The sequence below is a fragment of the Thermobia domestica genome, chromosome 7, assembly GCF_964235325.1.
Source record: "Thermobia domestica chromosome 7, izTheDome1.hap1.1, whole genome shotgun sequence".
NCBI lineage: Eukaryota > Metazoa > Arthropoda > Insecta > Zygentoma > Lepismatidae > Thermobia > Thermobia domestica.
The window spans coordinates 150,661,920-150,684,069 of record NC_137460.1 but is presented as its reverse complement, the minus strand read 5'-3'; the positions used below and the strand labels follow the sequence as shown (position 1 = coordinate 150,684,069).

At 35.1% G+C, this 22,150-nt stretch overlaps 1 protein-coding gene across 1 annotated transcript in view; it reads left to right on the top strand.

Moving 5' to 3' along the window:
- LOC145690496 (triple functional domain protein-like) overlaps positions 1-22,150 on the top strand; it is a gene marked incomplete at its 5' end in the record, with an annotated part of 70,885 nt that overhangs the window by 11,664 nt on the left and 37,071 nt on the right. The window contains 4 exon segments of the mRNA XM_081765426.1: positions 2,650-2,877; positions 4,118-4,309; positions 14,801-15,027; positions 16,012-16,564. Of these exon segments, the coding sequence (XP_081621552.1) occupies positions 2,650-2,877; positions 4,118-4,309; positions 14,801-15,027; positions 16,012-16,564 (1,200 nt within the window).

Genomic DNA, 22,150 nt, shown 5'->3' with positions numbered 1-22,150 from the left:
TTCGGGCGGTCATTTATTTGTAACCACTCCGTGTAATCTGGTCACTGTCCGTGGCTCGTGGTACTACCAATAAGTATATTCCTGATACTTTAACTTACCTGGACAGGACGATGAAGGACCTCCCCAAGAAAAGGTTACAAACTGTTTCCAAATCGCTCGTCGGTCTCAATAATGCGATGAGCATTAGGCGCCGAGAGGTTCGGGTGTCTCGTCTCGGAAACCTCACGGACGATCAGACGGTCATCCAGACCATAACGCACACAAACATCACTCATGCAAACAACGAAAACACACTGGATTAAATAACACTATACTTATTTATTAGAACACTATTGTATTAAAAAAAATAGCGAAGAGGAATGGACACAACACTGAACACTAAATATATATAATAATTTTCGTCGCTGAAATCACACTTTGCCCTTTTCAGGCAATATAGCCCTTTATATATATATGATTATAATTCAGATATCACTACAAATGCTTCTCTCACACCATTGACACACTTGGGGGATTAGCACTGGGGAAAAGTTGTCTGGTTCGTCCCACGATGAATCCAGTTGTTACGCTGAACAGTCCTGCAGCGTAAAGGTGAATCTTCAGCAAATTAAAAAAAGTAGAATGCTGAGGTTGGAGGGCGCGTGTATAACATTTTAAACGCACAAGGTCTGCGGACCTGGGACTTCACTAGTTGGGGCTAGCCGTAAGGAAACGTCCTTCACCGGCTAATAGCTTGTGCCCCTTAACAAAAAGTCACATTTGAAGCTCGACGCGATATGCGTGGTTACGGCTTCCAGACCTGGAGTCAAACTCCCTGAGCATCAAAACTCAAGTTACGGGTTGCAATGATCAACTAAAAGTGTTGGCAGTTCATTTCAAAAATCACTCAGTTAACTCACCTGTATGCACATACAAACAGAATACGGAAAACAATTTATGTTAATTTTAGTCAACTGCCTATAATGCACTAGACACGGCGATAACACTGGCGTGAGAAAGTACAGATAACGAACTGCAAAAACTGTAAGGCTGGTGCCACTTTGGCCACTGGGACATCTGGTCAGCCCGTATTTCTCTAATCTGTTGTAATGTTTCCATAAGTGATTAAAGAAAGCACTTAATTCAGTTCCCAATAACTATAGAATATATACTGTGCATATAATGAGTCAGGGAGAAACACTGAAATGGTTCGTCACTAACTGAAATTTTCTCACCAAAAACAACGTTTTAAATATATATATGAAAAAACGATGAAAGACTTCTTTGTCCAATTGTGTGGGAAAGAAGCAATTCCCACCGAAGAAAGAACTTATATGCGTTGCAGAATAAAGTATAAATCGAAAATAATTGTCACTGTCTTTACGAAATATACAGAGTGTCCACAAAAAATCCTTCTATAACCTGGTGGCGGTTATAATCCTGATGTTAAGATATGTAGTCTAACTATAATTTTCTGTTTAAGCACACCACCAAAATTCTAGTAAAACCGTCGTTTTTTCTTTTTAATTTATTTTTAACTCTCTCTTTGACATGAAAACCCGACTTTCATGCCAGTATTAATCTATTTCCTTCTTTCATATTTGCTTGTCACATCCGTGCCTTCCTTAGCTTTGATGTTTCCTTCCATTCTAGAATCGAGTATTCTATTGTTTCATTTTCTTGTAAACACAGTTGGCATTTGTAGTTTATTTCCGTAAATTTTCGTAATCTTACTGCTGTTTCAAGACTCCGCGACCTGGCTTTCAATAGTAAGCTGCTACATATGCCACTGTCCATGTAACTAACTTGTATTTTTTTATTTGTAGATATTCCTTTTAGACTGCTCTTTTTTACTACTTTTCCATACCAATCTTGTGCTTTTCTTTAATTATTTTTTCCGTCATTTTATTCTATTTGCTAGCAGGACCTTCTTACTCTCCTAAACACTTAGTATTATCACCTGTCTTTATGTGTCTTACCGGTACATGTGCTGTTTTTGCTATTGCCCATATTTTGTTTGTAGCTTCTTCTAGCCTCTCATCTCTACTGTGGGGTTGTCAGATCTGCACTTAGTTTATTTGCTGCTAAAACGAACCTTTCTATTTAATTTTGTGCTTGTTATAGGGTGGTATTATCACTACTAGATATCGCTCGACCATCGGTATGGAAAATATTAATGCACAGGCTTTCCCTTTAAATCTGATCAGTTTATTTATTCAAAAGTGTTATTACGTTTTCTACATTTTTAAAAGTAGATTTGACCAGTGCAAACCGATGATGTTTATATTTTTGTATCCGTGATTGGCTTACAGTATTATTCAAGTGTTACGCTTGTTGACATAACTGATCGATATAATAGCATGCAATGACGTATTTGAAGCACCCAGCGGGTCATTGATTCTACAAGTTACCCTGACTTCAGAATTAATAAAAAATTACAATTCATAGTCATCAGATAAGGTCAGAATAAGTTCATAATAATACTCCTGAGCAGAGAAATGTCGATTTACTCCTTTCTCCAATGAAAAAATTTGGTTACATTATTGATATAGTGTATTATTTTCATTGTGTACTGTTTTATTGATCATTAAAATGCTTATATTGAAGAAACTCCTCGCAAATTAAAACGGGCAAATAAAATAAAAGCACATACTTTTGGTTTTTTCGTAGGAGCTGCGTCAAAAACTAGGACATAAACTTCAGTTGTGTGACCTTCTAATTAAACCTATCCAGCGAATAATGAAGTATCAGTTGCTGCTAAGAGATATTTATAAATATACGGAACGCGCAAATCTTGCGTCGGAGCTGGATTCCTTGCAGAAAGCACTGAAGGTGATGCAGGTTGTACCTAAAGCCGCGAATGACATGATGGATGTTGGAAGGTTGCAAGGATATGACGTAAGTATATTGTTGCTGTTATATAAATATTAGCGGAAAATATGTACACAATTTCAGTATACACAGAGCGAAGGTGCAGTTTATGCTAGTTCGATTACTTATGCAAGTATGTATTTCAGGGTGTTGCAAGGACAATATAATGTTATTGCCTGAAAATTAAATTTTATCCTGAGGCTTTTTAAATGTTTAGGCTTTGTGAACTCAAATTCGCAGCTAAATCCGTTTAAAAATAAACTATCTATTTTTGGTTCAGTTCTCAAATCATGTAACATGATATTTTAAACACTTATCTCTTTAACCATTTCTTTAACTAATATATGTTTTAAATCTCAATAACTGTTACATTAGTTTTACCGCGAGAGAAACATGTAACATAGGATGTAATTAGATTTGGTTAGAAAAGAAAAATGAAGTTGATTATTAAAATAAAAAGTATATTATATTTGTGATTATATCATCCTAAAATAAAATTATGAAGTTTCATCCTCTCTTGAGGTTGAAATCAAATTCGTATGCACAGTGCTGGCCAATTTATAATGCTCTACGAGCCAGAATAAAATGACATCCATACTTGTGGGTGGCCTACCTTTGAGGCGACTGTTCAATAAGTGTGCATAAACCATACATTTGTTGAATCTTCGTTTTATTCCGCGTATCCTGTTTCGTATTTCTTGTATCTATGCCAATTAAGGATTGAGCTACCAGCATTTTAAAATAAATCTTTAAAATCTGTATTTTCTAGCCATCGACCCCACAGTAACGCCCTTACTTGTAGAAGTAGCTTTGTAACCAAATGGTTAATATATATATATAATATTCACAGCTGAAAGAGAAATCTCAGTTCAGGTATATTATGATGGCCCTCTACACTTTTCCTGTTACGCATGGAGTTAAGGAAAAGAACAAATCGTACATAAAAAAAAGAAAAAAAAAACGTGGACTGCCATTTGACCATCACTGGTATACACCATTTGTACTTTCTTCCTTTATCTGAAGTGTATTAGTTCTTGTGAATAAATTATTATTTTTCTCCCTCGCTAAACCCGGTTTGCTTCCCTTAGATAGTACGTGGTTCGAACTGTAAATTTACGTCTAACAAATAATTAAATTAGATAAGAGTAACGTTGTACATTGCCTTACTGTTAATCCTACAAATGTGAATACTTACCTTGAAAGGCATGCTCTAATATCAAGCAATATATTTCTTTATTTTCTGAAAGATATACTTTGTTTATTTCAGGGTAAAATAACAGCACAAGGTCAGCTGCTTCTGAATGGTTCTCTTTTGTGCTGTGAAGGGTCGTCGGCGCTTAACTTCAAAGGGAAGGAACTGCAAGTATTCCTCTTCGAACAGAGCATAATATTTAGTGAAGCTGTTGGCAAAAAGACCCAATTCACCAATCCTGTGTACATATACAAAGCTCATTTCCAGGTAAGTTCAAGTGGCAAGAGTGTTTCCTTTGTCCAAGCTTTTTAAATGTAATTGTTCGTTAATTTATACGTAGATGCAGTACTGTTGGGTATAGACTTTCTGAACAATTGAATCATTACGTTAAATGTATACAGAAAAGACTTTCTTAATTGAAATAGTAATAGTTGTGTTGAAATAAAACGTCTAATAGGAGATCTAGGCAGGTTTATGGGTTCACTTAAAAACTAATTGAATGGTTGAGTCAGAGTACCCTTTTTCCAGACTTTTATTACAAAACATTAATAATTCCATGTAAAATAAATCAGCACTTCCTACTGGTTTAATTAACAGATTATAATTTCCTTGAGCACACTTTGAGCTCAAATAGATTAAGTACGTTTCTCGTGTAAGATGATAGAAATGATAGGTGGGATAAAGGACAATTTTAGATGCTATTAAGAAGAGAAAATGAAACTGGTTGGGACATTGGCTAAGAAGGAACTGTATCATGAGAAAGGTGCTAGAGAGTATAGTAGTAGGCAAGAGAAGGAGGGTCAAAGGAGATTAAAATTAATGGACAATACCAAAACAGAAAAATCGTACGTAAAGACGAAAAAGTTAGCAGAGGACAGTGGAACATGGAAGCTTCTTTGTTGTGGCAAGTGATCTGCCAATATTGGCAGAATACCTATGATGATGATCGGCCCATGGAAAAAAAAAAACTGTTAGAAAATATATTTTTAAAAAAATAAATACACTATGTTATTACAAAAATGAATATATACGTCATTCCAAAATATTTTATTTACTTTTAAAATTTGTTGGATGGGTGCCCTTTTAACAAATAGTAATCCGGGGGCTTAAAAGGGTACTTTTTACTAAAACACATTATTTTATGAAATAAGAATGTTCTTGTATTAACATAACATACAACATGGAAAAGTAAGAAAAATGTTTTTTTTTCTTTTTTTAAAAAAAAAAATCTTCGGAAGGATATAAATAAAACGCAACTCTAAACATATATATCTTGTGGCAGTAGATCACATGCATATTCCTCCAAAATACAGTATGCGGCAAAATAAACAGTACTGAAATTCGCGTGCAAATGGCGCGCGGGCGCAATGTGGTATAAGCTGTGAGCGCCACATCGTATGCTTAGCAGTGTATGCACTTGGAGCCAATTTACTCACAACAGAGTAGAAGGTGATTATTTTAGATTACTATTTCCGCTCATACGGTGTGGGCCAGCATCTCACTGCAGGAGATGAGTGGAGATGCCTCCATATGGGGTATACTAAAAGAAGCAATTTTCCGAATAGATAATACCCTACCACTGTACTGGAGTTAAGAGAGAAGATTCGATCATTTGTTTTGTTGTTCCAGCAAGCCGTGTTCACTAACATGTTCATCGATCTACAGAACGGCTATGAAGAATATTAGACGTAATGGTCAACATTTTGAACACGTGATGTACAGGCTCGATTCCTCTTAAATGTACAATTTGTGTTGAGTGACAATTAGTTGACATCCTTTTGACATTTCTTATGTTTCATTACGTTATACAAAAAATAAATAAATACATGTCAACGATATGATTTCAGTACTGTTTGTTTTGCCGCATACTGTATAACAGTTTTTGTTCTTTCGGTGGAACATACTCCAGTGCTGTCCTAAAATCGTTCTTCTTTGATATCTTTATGGGAAAAGTTTCTTTAGGACACGCAAATTAAGCAGGAAGTGTTACGGGCTCACTGCTTTTCATTCTCTTTAGAAAATTATATTTATTTGAACCGTTGATTGTATTGTAAGCAGTGATTTAACTTTTAACTCAGATCTGTAATAAACAAAATACAGTTTACTAATTTCGAAGTAAATTTTATCATATGTTCCCTTTCGTCTTGTCTTTTGGAATACAAGGCGTCTTTTATAGTAAATTTTCCATCAATTTTTGAAGTTCAAAGTTTCACTATACTTAATCACCTTAACCAAAAACTTGCCTGGCTTCGCGCTTTTTATTGTCTTTTGTAATTTCACATACACTGAATCCCGTATAACTTTGCAGAAGCTTTCCTTTCATTAACCCGATGACGCTATCGCGGCGTACAAAGCTATGACCTCTAACAGGAAAAAGTAGCTGAACTTTAGAGAACTTTCCAACAGTGTTCGAAGTGGAGAAAAAGGCAGAGGCGGTATGTTTTATTATGATTTTGACTCAACATACCTGTTATATTTAAATATTGTCTTGACCACTGAAAAACCAGAGACGGAATGTCCTCATTACTGAAAAACCAGAGGCGGTATGGCATACCACCGCATAAAGTCTCACTTCGACCACTGCTTTCCAGAGTCTGTTAAATACAGTAAAAATATACTTAGAGGCTGCTTTTTATTTTGTCGATAGCAATTGTCAGAGAAGACTCTTAAGTTCATTGAAATTCCTAGGAATATCTTTTATTTAATCATATAAATACATGCACAATTCGTTCGGATTCTTTATACCCCTCTCTGCGTGGTAAATGTGTAATGTTCTAATGTTCTGTTTTGTGTTATTTACATTAAAAAAGAAAGAAGAAGAAAAAGCGAAGATACAATAATGCTGTTTTGGCTCTTTGGGCAAGGAAATTATTTGTCTTACCATCACCGTTGCAACTCGTAATTCGTTAAAAAGACATTGATCCAGACTGATGCTCCTTTGATAAAAATCATAATAACTTGGTTGCTAATATAGCTGTATACAAGACCTACCTGTGCTAATACAGTCATCCTTTTAGCATATTTCAGTGTTCCTAGGAAAGTAATTTTGAAAATGTTAAAATAATAATAATAATAATAATAATAATAATAATAATAATAATAAGTGAATGTGAGTAACAATTAAATTTGATGCCCTTTTAACAAAAGTTAATTCATTTTCAAAATAACTCTTATTTGCAAAATGAAAATGCAATATCTATCTATCTATATATATATATCTATATCTATCTATCTATATATATATATATATATATATATATAGAAAATCTTTCAGTTCACTTCAGAATCAAAGGATTAATATACTAACTAATATATACACTACTACTACAAGTAATACATACATATATATATATATATATATATATATATATATATATTCTAATTACTTACTTCTTGAAGAAACACATTCTAAATTATACATTACCCATCGCTAAATATTTTAAATAAATATTCCCAGCGGCCCAACCATTAAACACGGTTTCATTTAACACTTTTCAACCAATTCGTGAAAGATGAGGTAGTAGATCTATATAGAGCAGAGTGGTTTAATACTGGTAAAAGAGAAAATGGAGATGGAAGATATGCGCTTTTGCCGTGAAGGTCTGCTCTAAATATTTTCCTGCCTCAGCATACTATGCTAAACACTAATCCGGAAGATCTGTAATCCCTAATTCTTATATGCCCCAACCCCGTCCTTAAACTTAGCACATATATATAGGCCTGTTGTATTACTGGTCTTAATAACTAACCAGAGGAAACCAAATAACTTTTTTTTATGTAAAAGCTGTCACTTTTGATTTTCCATCCAATATATATAAGATTACATCCGCAGGAAATCAATTAAATACCTGGGGAGTCCAGTCTCTGAGGTACAGATGTGAAGAGCATGCAAATTATCAGTAGTTAAGTAAGGTAGAAATAAATAAAATGTACTGACCTTTTTGTATTTGTAAGGTAATAAAATCCAATATTTCGGATACTTTTCGAGATCCATTGTTAAGTATCCGAAATATACGCGTATTTCCAAATGAATTTGCAAATATATTTCGGATAATACTTCGGAATTAAAATGAAAGTATGCTCGTTAGTGAATGCAGACCAGTTAAATGCTTCCGTAGATATTGTGGGTATGTTTAACTCCATACCCATTGATCTTTCTATTGCGTGCACAAGAATTACTATCTAGCAAATATAAATAATTTTGAATCTTATATTTTGGAAAATTCGGAGTTAAAATGCATAAAATAATTTCATTCTGCCGGTGACAAGCTGACCATTTACAGAACAGAACATCAATTATAATATTTATTAAGGCATCTGGAACTGATAAATTCTAAAATTGAATTCACAGCAGAAAAAGATGGAAACAACGCAGTTAGTTTCCTGAATTTAGGTTTCTATAGACTTGACTATTAATTTCAGTCCAAAATACACAGGCAGCCTATTCCCAGTGTGTACTTAAACAATTTGAACATCTATTGATGGTTAAGGCAAACGTTTAGATGAATATCTTTATTAAAGCATACAGATTAACTATGTTTCTGGCGGATTTAAACGAAGAAATTGAATACATTATTAAATTAAGACTGGTAAATGGTTACAGTAAGCCCATTATGATAGGTTGGTAGAAGCAATCCTTTAATATCGTTAGTGGATTAGAGAAGAGAGAGAGAGAAAAAAAACGGAATGACAAATGGATGTCCTTTCCGTTACTACCCTTTTATCGTGTAGACCTCGATAAATAGCTTTAAAACAATTTAATCGTAAGCTTAAAATCACCGAAAAATTTGGAAAGGTGTCTCAGCCAATATAAAAGCTATTTTATGGACAAAATCTTCTTAAGTGGCATATACTAAATACCTTGTTTCTGCCTACATACTTCTATAGGTATAACTAAAAGAATATCAGCACTAAATTAACACTCGATTGGTCATCTCTTGAGTGTCGAAGCATTTGCGGAAAACTAAACATACAGTACAAGATTTCAAGGTTTTACGATACGCTAAAACACTTACTGATAGGAATATTTTCGAGGCATTTTTTATTAGGATCAAAAATTCAAAATTAAACACTGAAAAAGGGAATTTAAGCCGAAAAGTGATGCCATCACCTTAGATTATATCAACACATATTAAACAGTATAATTTTGATTCATTAGTTTGAAAATGTGGTAAATATAACTATTTCATATTACTTTTCTTTAATTACGCCGAAGTTTCTATATAAAAGTTTCGATTGATTTTGACACTGCTAAATGTACAAAATAATTATACGCGTGGATACTGGATATGGCAACTTGTTTGTCATTGGGTTCATTAATTTGTATGTATGTGGAAAACTAAAGATACGTCGAAAAGTGGATAAAACGCTTGTAGCTACCTGAGAAAAAGAAATTGTAGTAGGTAGAATTCTTTGGATGGTAAGTGCACTTACAAAGTAAAACTTAATTAGAAGAAAGGGGGAACGCATTCATAGAGTAGCCACCAAATACAATGCGCTACTAGGTTTTAAAAAAATCATATTACATTTTTTAAAAATTGAGGACTTCCATAGAAGATGAAGCTTCGAGCATGTGAAGATCTTTCTGTATATACTTTTAAACCTCTACGGTCCATGACAATGAATACTTGATAAAGTATCTGAAATATTGGTATTTTTATTACATTAGGAATACCAAAAGGTTAGTACATTTTAATTGGTAATGTGTATTCCATTCGATTTATTAGTCATTATAAGATAGAAATATTTGTATTAGCTTATCATACATATAGAATGTAGTAGAACTATGTTTGAAGCTTTTTGTGCTGTAGAACCATTAACGTGTATATAAATGGTCAATAACAGTGATACTAGAAATAGAGCTGAATACTAACAATGTGAATAGGAAGTAAGGATTTGAAGTTGAGTGACATTTAGAGTGTTGTGTCACGAATAATTTGCAGTTTTCTTTAACTATTGTTCATACTAGCTTTGGATCTATCTGTAACACACACACCTGTAAATAAGTAACAAATTCTGACCAAAGTACTAAATTGATGAAACTTGTATTAAAATTTCGGCACTTTATCGTTGCTTTTCTAAGACACATTATCCAGTCCTAGAAATAGATAATGTCTGAAGAACCTAATAATAACTCGCCGAAACTGTAACAGAGGCTTTTATTAATGTAATGTAACTGCTTTGGTCAAATTTTGTTACATACTCACAGTTATCATTAAATATTAAGTGTTTCAATAAACGTTAATTTTTTAAAGTAACGCCACTACTTCTATCTGTTAATTTAAATCAATTTGGAATCATCTCACATTGATTATCCAACATTATTTATGCTATAAACAAAGGTGTTTCTATTCACGTAAGCACTTGACCGTAAATGTTTTAATGATGGTTTGTCGTCTTCAGGTCAAATTTTTTTAAGGAAACAATATTGCTAGAAAAATTATATTGTTGGTAAATTTCTTTCCCAACAATAAACAAATATAAAACAAATTAAAACGCTTGGGAAGTAACGCGTTACTTTTTAAGTAACGTTTCCTAGTAACGCTTTACATTTTTTCCAAAGTAACTAACGGTAACGCGTTACAAATTTTTAAGTAACGTACCTAGTTTGCGTTACTTTTTTCGCGTTACATTTCGGATGAGTAACTACTATATATGTATATTATTTTTCGGAAACAAATGTTTCTTTCCTGTAAGTGAATTTCTCGGAATGGAGCAGTGGAGCATGAACGATGTCAGTGACCGGCAGTCAGTCACCGGCACTCAAAGAAACAGATAAGATCATAGTACCACTTGCTGTTTTTGGAAGATGAAGACAGCCTCAGGGAAATCACGTGTACTGATTGCAAACACCTGGAAGATTTTGTCATAGATTTTGACAGCTCCAAGTCCATTCAGTGAGTGAACTACGAGTGCAATTGTACTGCTAGTCTATTTTACTTTGATTGATGTTTTTATAAAGATGGAGAACGAAAATATTTTACCTTTCGAACATTTGAAATATACTTCTTCTTAAAAGCTGAAGATGGTGGTGGACAGAATTTAAAAGTAAAGCGGTGCCCCGACGGGAAATATTTATCAACAACTAGGGTGCAATAATTATCGATATACAGTAAGGGGTTAATATGAATGAACTGTGTTCTGACGAGCAGGCCTACTTTATTACTAGAAAATAGTTTGTTGATGGTATGTAGTATTGGAATTCTTTCAGATCAATTTGCGTATCCTAGAGTCCCGTTGATTATAGAGTTTGGAACAACTAGCTTTAATAAGCATGTATCGATTTTAGAATTACTGGCAAGTTTTGATTCACCTTCAGTTAATGTGTTATCATTTTATTAGTTGTAATGTAATATTTCTCTATATTCTGTATTTTTAATTTTACACAACAATATTGTTATTATTATATAATTAGTTTAGCAGAAGAATAATAAGCAATCATTTTTACTAACGCATGTTGATGGGCAAGAGTCGAGCTAAAACTCGACTCAGATTGAAGTCGAGTTTTGAGTCAAGTCAAAGGTAATATTCTCGAGTCGAGTTCCGAGACGATTCACTGTTTTTGACGTCGAGTTGAGTTTGATAAATGGTTCGCTCGTTTTGAAATCATGGCTTGATTACACTGGAAAGCGAAAGCCATGAGAAATATAAGCTAAACCGTAATATGGAATACTTTTAGTTTTGCTCAGGAGAGTGAACACTGCTCGCATCTCTTCTCGCCTCGATATCGAGACCACAAGAGAGAATTTATAACAAGCTCAGCTCAACTCGGCTCGGCTTAACTGAGCCGATGGCTCGAGCCGGCTCGCATTGGCTTGATCTGGCTTGGTTGGGAAGAGCCATCTGCTCGGTCCGGCTCATCTGGGCCGAAGGCTCTAGCCAACTCGGTTGGGTGAGCTGTTGGCTCGGCTCACTTCGTTGTGAGCCGAGCTGCTGAAGTCAATTCTAAACCCGGACCGAGCAGTTTTGAAGATATTTGGCCAGTGCCCTACAACTTTTAACAATGTTTGGCCCGAGTCGAAATACTCAAGCTAGACCCTCAACCCAAATTCAGAAGCTCGTGAACGATGTCCTTGACTCCTAGATTTCACGACTACCGAAATTGGCAATGAACTAGCTTTTTAGTATTCAAATACAAACCGCCTATGGTCCATGTTTAAACACAGTGTTGTTATAATAATAATAATAATAATAATAATAATAATAATAATAATAATAGCTGCAGTAATAGTAGTACGGAAAATTGAAGTAATAAGATTTTTTTTTATATATATATTCAAAGTTTCGGACCTAAAAGTAACGCGTTACTTTCGAAGTAAAGTAACAGTTACTTTTTTGGGGCAAGTAACGCGTTACATTTTAAGAGAAAGTAAAGTAACTTGTAACGCGTTATGTATATATACCTAGTTATATCATAAATACTGTCACAAGTTTGAATGTGAATAACACAGAGAGTATTAACACCAAGGCAATTTATTTTGGTCATGTTTTACATTGATATGTTGTACACCTGGCGCACGAATCATTTTTCGAAATGTCCCCCCTTGGCCTTGATGCAGGCACGAAGTCTGTCCGACCACTGGTCGATGGCATTACGCACCACGTCCATGGGAAAATTGTTCACTGCTCGGGTCAAGGATTATTTCAGACTCGACAGATGGATGCCATTTATGGCAGACCTTTGCCTGAAGGACTGCCCAAAGTTTGTAGTCCAACGGGTCAAGGTCCGGGCTGGTAAAAGGCCAATCAAAGGTAGAAATGAAGTCGGGGACGTTCCGTGCAAACCAGTCCTGGATTGTTTTCGCTTTGTGGCCTGGAGCGGAATCCTGCTGGAAGGTCCACCTTTCTCCAGGAAACATGGTAGCAGACAGTGGTTTCACCATAGGTGTTAGCACTGTGTCTTGGTACACCTTGGTAGATGTTTTAACACCTTGTTCGCAAAAAATGCAGCTGGGCTGTGCCTGAATAGCTCACTCCCCACCAAACCACCACTAAGGCAGGATGATGTGCCCTCTGAACCCTTCGAGCTGCCTCAGCAGTTGCAGTAGATGACGTGGCATACACACGGTCATTTTGAGCGTTGTAGGCCTGCTCAATTGGGAACACCTTTTCATCAGTGAACAGAATCTTTCTGTGCAGATTGTTGGCGTAACGCCGCAACAGTCTCTTTGATTTAAGGACCTTCTGCGACATTAATATTTGGGTCAGAAAGTGACCAGTTCGCCTCTTATACACCCGTAGATGTAGGTCACTCCTGAGCACACGAAAATGAAATGAAATGAAATCTTTGAGTTTTACGTCCCACGGTTATGCCGGTTAGGCTAAAGGAGACGGTGATGATGAGTAATGAATGAAATGGTGGAATGAAGAAAGTGGGAGGAAACGGGAGAACCCTGAGAAAACCCACGCACGCGGTGTTTGTCCACTACAAAGTTCACTTGGCGGGGGCTGGGATCGAACCCGGAACCCCAAGCACCAGAGGTGAACGCTCTACCACTGAGCCACCGCGGCCCCCTGAGCACACGAGACATGGAATTTCTGCTGATGTTCATCTCAGCAGCCATCACACTTTGTGTTCGAACAGGATTTCCTCGAATTCTTGCTTCGACTGCTTTCTGGACCTGCGGGGTTCTTACCGTTCGTGGTCTGCCACTCCTAGCGCGGTCAGCTGCCGTTCCAGTCTCGGTGTATTGCTGTATGGCGCGATACACGAATCTGTTGCTGATTTGTAGGGGTTTCAGGAGGTTGAAAATCTCACCTGCTGTCTTCCTGACCTTGTGTAGTGCAATTACTGCTACACGATTTTCGTAATCGCCCCACTCCATCGGAACTCAGTACAATATCAACGTATGTCATGAACAGTCAAACACACACTACATGCATCTTCTGCTTTATACACAGATGGCAACACTGTGCCACTCCGGATGCCTACAGCACCACTCCAAACTTCATGACAGTATTTATGATATAACTAGGTGTATATATATATATATATATATAATATAGTGGCGGATCCAGGATATGATCAAGGGAGGGGCTAAACCATAGTTTGCCGTTTTATCCAGTGTGAAGCAGGGTTGAAGCCCATGTTCCAGTCTATACCTGAGCGTCAAGGGGGACTATAGCCCCTATAGCCCCCTTGAATCCGCCACTATATATATATATATATATATATATATATATATATATAAAATGCATGTTTCTTTACTATGGAAGTAAGTCTCTAATAGGTAAATGTAGCGTAGTTCTAAGTTAGTATTGCGTGACGTGGGATACTCAGAACTGTGCTACATTTTACCCTTACTCTACTCTTAAGATTTTATATCCATAGTGGAAGGAGGACATGAATGCGGCATTGAACCTCCGTGTTCCATAGGCAATAGAATTAGTTATACATTGGAGAAAATTCACCGACAATGTAATTCTCCTGGCAACGTTATTTCTTTAAAGAATTTGTACTGAAAATGATTATAAACCTTTATTGAAACGTGTTCATTCAGGAATGTCATTGTTACCCGTGAGTGCTTACGTAAGTGAAAAAAAGCATTGTTTATAGTATATACCCATCCTATTAGTACAGTAAGTAACTCTTTATGTTAGTCGAAGTCAGAGAAATAAAAGCAGTAAATTCTTTTGAGAAGTAATTAAATAAAACAATACTGTGGATGGAAAACAAAAAGCGTTATTTCTTTCATCATAAATGATTCCTCGAAAACCATATTCAGCATGTAATAATTTTGTTGTTTATTTTACTTTCAGTTAAATAAAATGTGCCTGGAGGAGAAGTGCGATGACAGTGACCCTTGCAAGTTTATCATTCGCTCAAAAGATCCTCTAAAGCCCAATTTGGCGTACGTGTGTCAAGCGTCGTCAAAGGAAAATCGAGACGAGTGGACGTCGGAGATTAATCGTATCATGAAAATGCAATATGATTTTCTGCAAATACTGCAACATCCTCTGAATTACCAGAAGAAAGGGAAAGATGTGTAAGTATATCTTGGGGTGTGGTGTGTGAGTGTGGTCACTGTTATCCACTGTGGAACGTCAGCAAAACCAAATATTTTTTTTTAAAGAAAAGCTCAAATGTTCATACAGATGGCAGGCTGATTGGTGTTCATTGTTTTTTCTTTTTTAAAAAAAGCAAAACTTTCCTAAGAAAAAAGAAAAATATAGTATTATTATTGAGTTGTTAATAAACCGAACTGCTTCGTAACTTGTTTTACGTGCTAGCCGCAAACTGCTGAAGGATCCGAAACTGGAACACCTAGAGTTTTTCTTTCCCAATAAATGGTATTAAATGTTAAACAAATAAAAAGAAAGTTCAATATCAGACTACAGGACTAGTCTTCAAATAATTATTGTAATATATATATATATATATATTAAGAATTGAAAAGACATTGAACTGTGTTGTACATATGTGTGTATGTTTGTATATAATAAATGCGAAATTTTCAAGATCATAAAAAGGAAATAATGTTATTTTCTTTGACAGAGAAATTCTGAAAAAACCCTTCCTACCCATTCCTGTATGTTCAACCTTATACATATTTTATTTGGTTATTATTTATTTTTAAATTGTAAGGAATACTAAAAGAATTAAGTTTTTAATTTCCTTGTTTAGAGAAATATTTCCCCGCAACATTGTCATTCCATCCATATCATTAATTTTTTTAAAAAATACTGTTAATGTTTGTGAAGCAAAGAAATTGTTCAGTGTCCATTTTTTATCTCTGTCTCTCATTTAAATGCAAGCTTTATCTGATTAACATTTATGTTGCTAAATTATGTTTTTAAAATATTCTTTTTAAGCAGTTATATTTTTAAAAGAAAGAAAAAACTGATACTTTGTGTCTTAGCCTGGAGTTTTTAATTTCTGGCTTATCTCTATTTTTCTGTTTTTTGGTTGTTGCTAATTGATTTTTTTAATTATGTGTTTATTTAGTTTTCTTCTTCCCTCTCTATCTTAGCCCCGACTTCAGGTCTGTACGGAATCCCTCTTCACTAAGGAAGACTGTCTCACAACCTAGTAGTTCTACTGCGTCATACGCTGTTTCTTCTAAGCATTTGGAAGAAGTCGAAACTGTGCGTAAACACCCAAATCTTCAAAAGTCCAGCACCATACCATGTGATAAAAAATATTCAGCCTCAGCTTTTGCTTCAGATAGGATCTCACCTAGTAGTTCTTCTGGGAAACAAGGATCCCAGAGTCCCGTATTGTCCAATGATAAAAAAGCTTATTTAAGACCTACATCCAACACCGTCACAGGTGTTGACAGGCAAAATGCTAGTAGTCCGACTCCAAGTCCGACTAAGTTAAAATTGACTTTCTTTGAAGGGTTTCGAAACACACTTAAAAGTCGAACTAATAAAAGTGAAGTTTCTACTTGCTCTAGTGAATGTGATGTGCAAAACAGTGGTGAACTAAAAGGTACATTCAGATCTACGGCTGCTGTACTTGATCCATGCGAAAAGGATTCAAATATAACTCGTCGATGGTCTGAGAGTGGCTCGCCAAAATTGGTAAGGAACAAGAGTTGATGAATAAAACTTAGGAATGCTTCCTTTCTGCAAGGCTTCTGGAGTTTTGTGGCTTTTTTCCCCCCTTAACACACTGACTACTGATTTGGGTGATCTTGAGAGCATCTTTTATAAGAAATCTCAAAAGACTTTGATTGAAATGGGACACTAACTCTACATGCATGTTTATAGATCTACAACCATTGCTACTGATTCTTTAAACACTCGATATTGCTTTAGTCATCCTATTATGTCGTATGCTGTATGATCTTCAGAGCTATCCTTGTAATATATATATATATATTTTAAAAAGCAAGTTTGAACATATTGGATTACGTGTATTTTCTTCTGTTTTCTTGAGAAAAACAAATGGAATGCAAAGATTGTAGCCACTGTTGGTTATTCAGAAAGAGAACTACGAAAACTTAAGAATGATGCATCGCATCGCTTCGATCTCAATCTGACCATGGGTAAGGGATAATTTTTATTCTTTCCCTTCGTCCCCACTTTTCACCTCATGTGGTTGGTTGGTTTTGGATTATTTAGTCATTCTTAATTTGCATTTGTTTTCTTTCTAGCCCATGCACGTACTCTTCATTTTTTGCACAGTAGATTTTTGGATAATAGTTTTTGTTTCACAGGTTTGTGGTCAGCATGATAATTTGATCCATCGTTCAGTATAGACGATACTAAACCATGGTAATTTGATCCATCGTTTAGCAAAATGATACAACTGAAAAAGTGCATACTTCATGCTACATTATCTCTGAAATGAGTTAATTAAAACACATTGCTCTTTTTATTTTTTATTATTTACAGAAAACTAATAAAATCCTTCTCTTATTACAAAGTGATGTTTCTGTAAAAGAATCGGTGACTGTAAACTGTTTTTTATGGAATTCGTTGCTTTTTGTAATGTAACAAATTTACACTATATAACACAATCAAGAAAAAAATTACGATTTAAACTATCACAAATTGTTTCCTGTCGTTACAAAATTGATTCTTTGATGCACAATCTTTCCTTTAAATTTAGGGGCAAATTTCGTAAGAACTTGCACCAAAATTTTGCAAAATTGGGAATTTTTTTAAGCAAATTGTGAACCCTACTGGGGAAATAAATAAATGACTCCGTTCGTTGAATTTCAAATTTACAGGGCATAAAGTAGAAGTTACGGTATTTGATAAGTTTTGAAACGGACAAAATGATATATGGATCCCATCTCATTGGACGAAATCGAAATTACACTTAACTTTGAAGTAGTAACGATTTGATTAATATATATATATTTCTATTAGTAGGCGCAATCAATCATTTCTGTCATTTATTTGCAGCGATTGTGAAAACATCGTTTTGGTAAAATTAATCTAAACATTTCAAACAAAATACGAGGTTAAAAGATATTATTTAGTGCAGTATTATAATAACAAAATGACGAACTTTTCGTTTCAGAATCACTAGCTGATATCTTTGTTGTCCATTACTCAATACCGCATGCTTATGTGCTTATTTCCTGGGTTCAGTTTCCAGTGGTGATATTTATCTTGGATACAAACAATAGCAGTGGTCTGTGTTCCACTTTAAGAGTAAATCGCTTCTCATATAGCATCGTGCTGAAGAGTGACGTTAAACTTTAATCAGTTTTGTTTCTGCATAGATAAACCATTACGTTTTCGAAGCCATAGCTAAATGTCTCTTTAGCTGTAAGCTGCGTAACGATTTACGGGAAACAAGCAATATATACCCCTAGAGATGTATTTCAGGTGCTCTGAAGTGAACACCAATGGAGAGAGAAATCTACTTATAGTGTAGTTGTGCGCGTGATACTCATGCAAATTACGAAAAAAACCGTGTCTGTCATATGCTGACATTGCGTAATGAGATTTCGCTTATAGAACGAGAGGAAAATTCTGTTTGAAAAGAGCCATTCAGAAATATCGATGACAGATATACAAAGTAGCCAAGGAACAGTAAGAAGATTGTAGGCATACAATGCAGATCGCCACTCAGATTGAATAATAATTTCGCACACTACTAGTAGGAGTGCATCTTTTTATTCATTGTTTTTCATTTTTGTAAAACAATTGAACCCGATGTGAAAAGTTGATAATTGTTCTCGATGTAGGTTTGCTCATGACGCAAGAAAATTGTATCAGAAGTTGTGCACTTTTTGAGCTAGGTACACAAGCATTAAGGTTTCTGTTTCTTGTTTTTTTACATTTGGTTAAAAAGTCTCCTGTTGCATGGGTTTTCACGTAACCACATCATACTTTGTCACGCACATTACTTTTTAAATCATATAGTAGTAACCTGCATGCCTTTCTCGTAGCTATTAATTCAGTTGACGTCCGTTCCCGAAAATCCAGCTTTTGTAGCTTCTCATTTCATATTTGTGATTTCGTACTTTCATTTTGTATTTTTCATGTGCTTTAGATTCCTTTTTCTCAGATCATTTAGGTGCACAATTGCCGATTGAAAGACAATGCCGTATCGTAAAGATAGTAGTGATTCTTCTGCTTTGGGTGTCCAGACTTCTCATACTGTGAACATTAAAATAACACATGTTAAGAAAACACTTGCTCTAACTGGATTTTATATAAACATATGTCGGTAGACAAATAGATATATTAATATCATATATGGTTCCTAAACTTTGCTCTTACTGGAAACAAACCCGTAGTTGTTGAAACTCTCGGTTGCCAAACAATGCCTTCTGATTGATTCCTGTTCGAAGTTTTCGTTTCAGTAACATAATACGAAAAAATGATAGCATTTAGACGAACTGAACAAGCCCTAATCGTGTATCATGATGTCTTAGCTTTCTATAAGCATTAGAACAGTCTATTAAGGCATTTAAACAGTCTAAAACTGGAAAAACTAAATTATACTAGCGTCAAAAATTACTTTACAAAACTAATTAATCATAAATCACCAATGTACTAAGCTGTCAGTTCATAATTTCCAAGAGAAATGTGTACCTACTAAAGTCAGTAAATATGTAGATGATCGTAAAACAAAAAACACAGACAGAATTTCTAAATATTTAAAAGAATTATTATACCACATATTTGGAACGAAAGTTTTCTTGATGCGAGAATGACGTTGCAAAGAATATTTATTTTTTAGAAAATAGCCCTGGAATATTATTATGCAGTATGTGTAATTATACACTGTGCGTACCGTTCTTGGTGGCTAAATATATATACATAAGTTCTTGTACTCCGGATTAATGTCCTTCACACGAGGTAAAGGATGTTTTACGAACATTTCTTCGCTGAAAGTGAAGAGTTTCTGTAAAAACCGATGGTTCCTGCTGAAATATAAGATACAGACTGTCGTTTTCAACCTCTACAAATTAGTTTTTTTAATCTCTCTGGTCGAACGAAAATCCATGTGTCAACCATATGTTGTATTCCATTCAATTGCTCTGCGTTGCTATTGTTTATCTGCACCTGAGTTTCTCCCACTTCAGATGAAGATCCATCCACAACTAAATCCAGAATTCATCTACGGTGCGAGGACATATGTTTCATGGTACCATGTCTTCTAGTCGACTAAATTTACAATAATATTTTAATATTGCATCAGATACCTTCACCGGAATCTTGTTGAAAAGAATAGCATAAATAACTTATTCTTGATACACCCTCTCACTATTGATGTCTCTCCCATAAGAAAAATATCTCGCCACGGTAAATTGGGTATTAGAACTTTAATATGATGATAATGTAAATTGACTTTGGCCTCCTTAGCAACTAACGAATCGTCCGTTAGCTTTCTGTTATGACAGAATTCGGTTATAAAATATTGTAAGAAGAAATGATAATTACGTCAGCAAGAGGGTGGGAAAGATGGAAGTAGAAGGCTAAAGAGGAGAGAAGATTAAAAAGAAGAATTATAGATTGTGTGACTACAGACCTAGAAAAGGCTTTATAGAGAGTGATGATTGGGACCGAGCAAAATGGAAGCGAATCATCAGAAATATTGACTCCACGTAAACAGAAAAAGACAGAGTAAAAGAAGAGATGATAAAGTTTTCTGCAAGAAATTTTCTTCCATCGGGTGTACTATTTTTAAAAAGCCCTTTTCTCCCGTTTGATAATAATAAATTACTCTGGATTTCCTGCAGCAACTTAGATTGTGCTTCTAGTGTCAGGTTTCATTTATAATGTCCAGATAAACGCCATTTTTACAACTGTTTACAGTGTACTAGTCGAGACAACAGGTTATTTATCCGGCTCATGTGACGTAGTTCTGTGTTGAGATTCAGGTCGATTATAATGCTTACAGTTTTTCAGATGTTCTTTGTATGTTCCGTTGGATTGCAGCTGATTACAAAGAGTTTGCCACCTTCCTGATTGTGCCCGAACTATTTGATTAGTGGCAACATAATTGCCTATTTTTTTTCCTTCCGGTATTTGTTTTGTTCATTACGTAGAAGTCTATCTTCGTTACATGAAACTCACATTTTTCATGGCCCTCTAACAATACGTCGTGTCGGATAAGAAACTGATATAACCTTTCCTGTAATTTTATTTAGCAATTCGTCACAATGATTGCAGCTGATTGAACTCACTACTGGAGTGTGTACTATCTACTTAAATATCACTCTCAACAATTCAACTTAGCTTCCCTCAGCGACGCTGGATGTCTCTACAATACCATTCATAATCTTTTCGAGAGATCGAAAACATTTGTATACTGATATAAAAATGAAAATTTGAGTTATTCCATTATTTATGAATATTCCTGTTCGCGCAAATATGGCTAACGTATATATTCGTAACTTTGTCTTCAAGTCGCGATTAAAAAATAAATTCTAAAAAAATGCAGGTTATTTGAGAAATGAAAAGCGCTATATTAAAAAATATTACTTTCATTATTAATGTATTTAAAACGGTGCAAAAATCTCAAAATTGACCTAATTGTAATTATTGTTTCTGATTAGTGTTTAGCGTTCCTTTCAGCAGCTTCTATAATTTCAATTTCACTATATTCTTTCCTCCTCATCTTACTTGCGTTGATTTGTCGTGTACTATCATGTATCTTCTGCTCTTATTTTAATATTTAATCCCATTCTATTTATTGTTAATTGACATTAGTGTGCCAGCTTTCTTCTTTCATCTCATAACACTCTTCATTGTCGCTCCTTTCTTAGTGTCTGATTTCCTTAAGCGTAGTATTTTCTGTTGCTAATGGAGAAGATAATATTGTGGATGGAAGCAGCAGTGGATATTTTCGAACTGTCGAAAATTTCAACTTCATATTGTTTTATTATGTATAATATGTCCAGTGGATGCGAAACACGTCGACATTTCTACGTGCGGGAATAGGTGAATCCATTCGGACATCACGAAAATAGGGGAGTTCCTATATTCCCCTTACATCAAAGGACTCAGTAGATTTTCTGTTCTGCGGTAGGTCTGGTGATAAGATTCAACATCAGTTTTCTTCGTACTTCGTCTTCCTCCCCTTCAATAAGAATAGGCTGCGTTTACTTTGGAGGCACGCTTGGCCAAGTAAAATGGAAGCGCAAGCTTGCCCATACAAACAAAATGTTTATAAGGCGTTTGAAACAGGTGGTGATT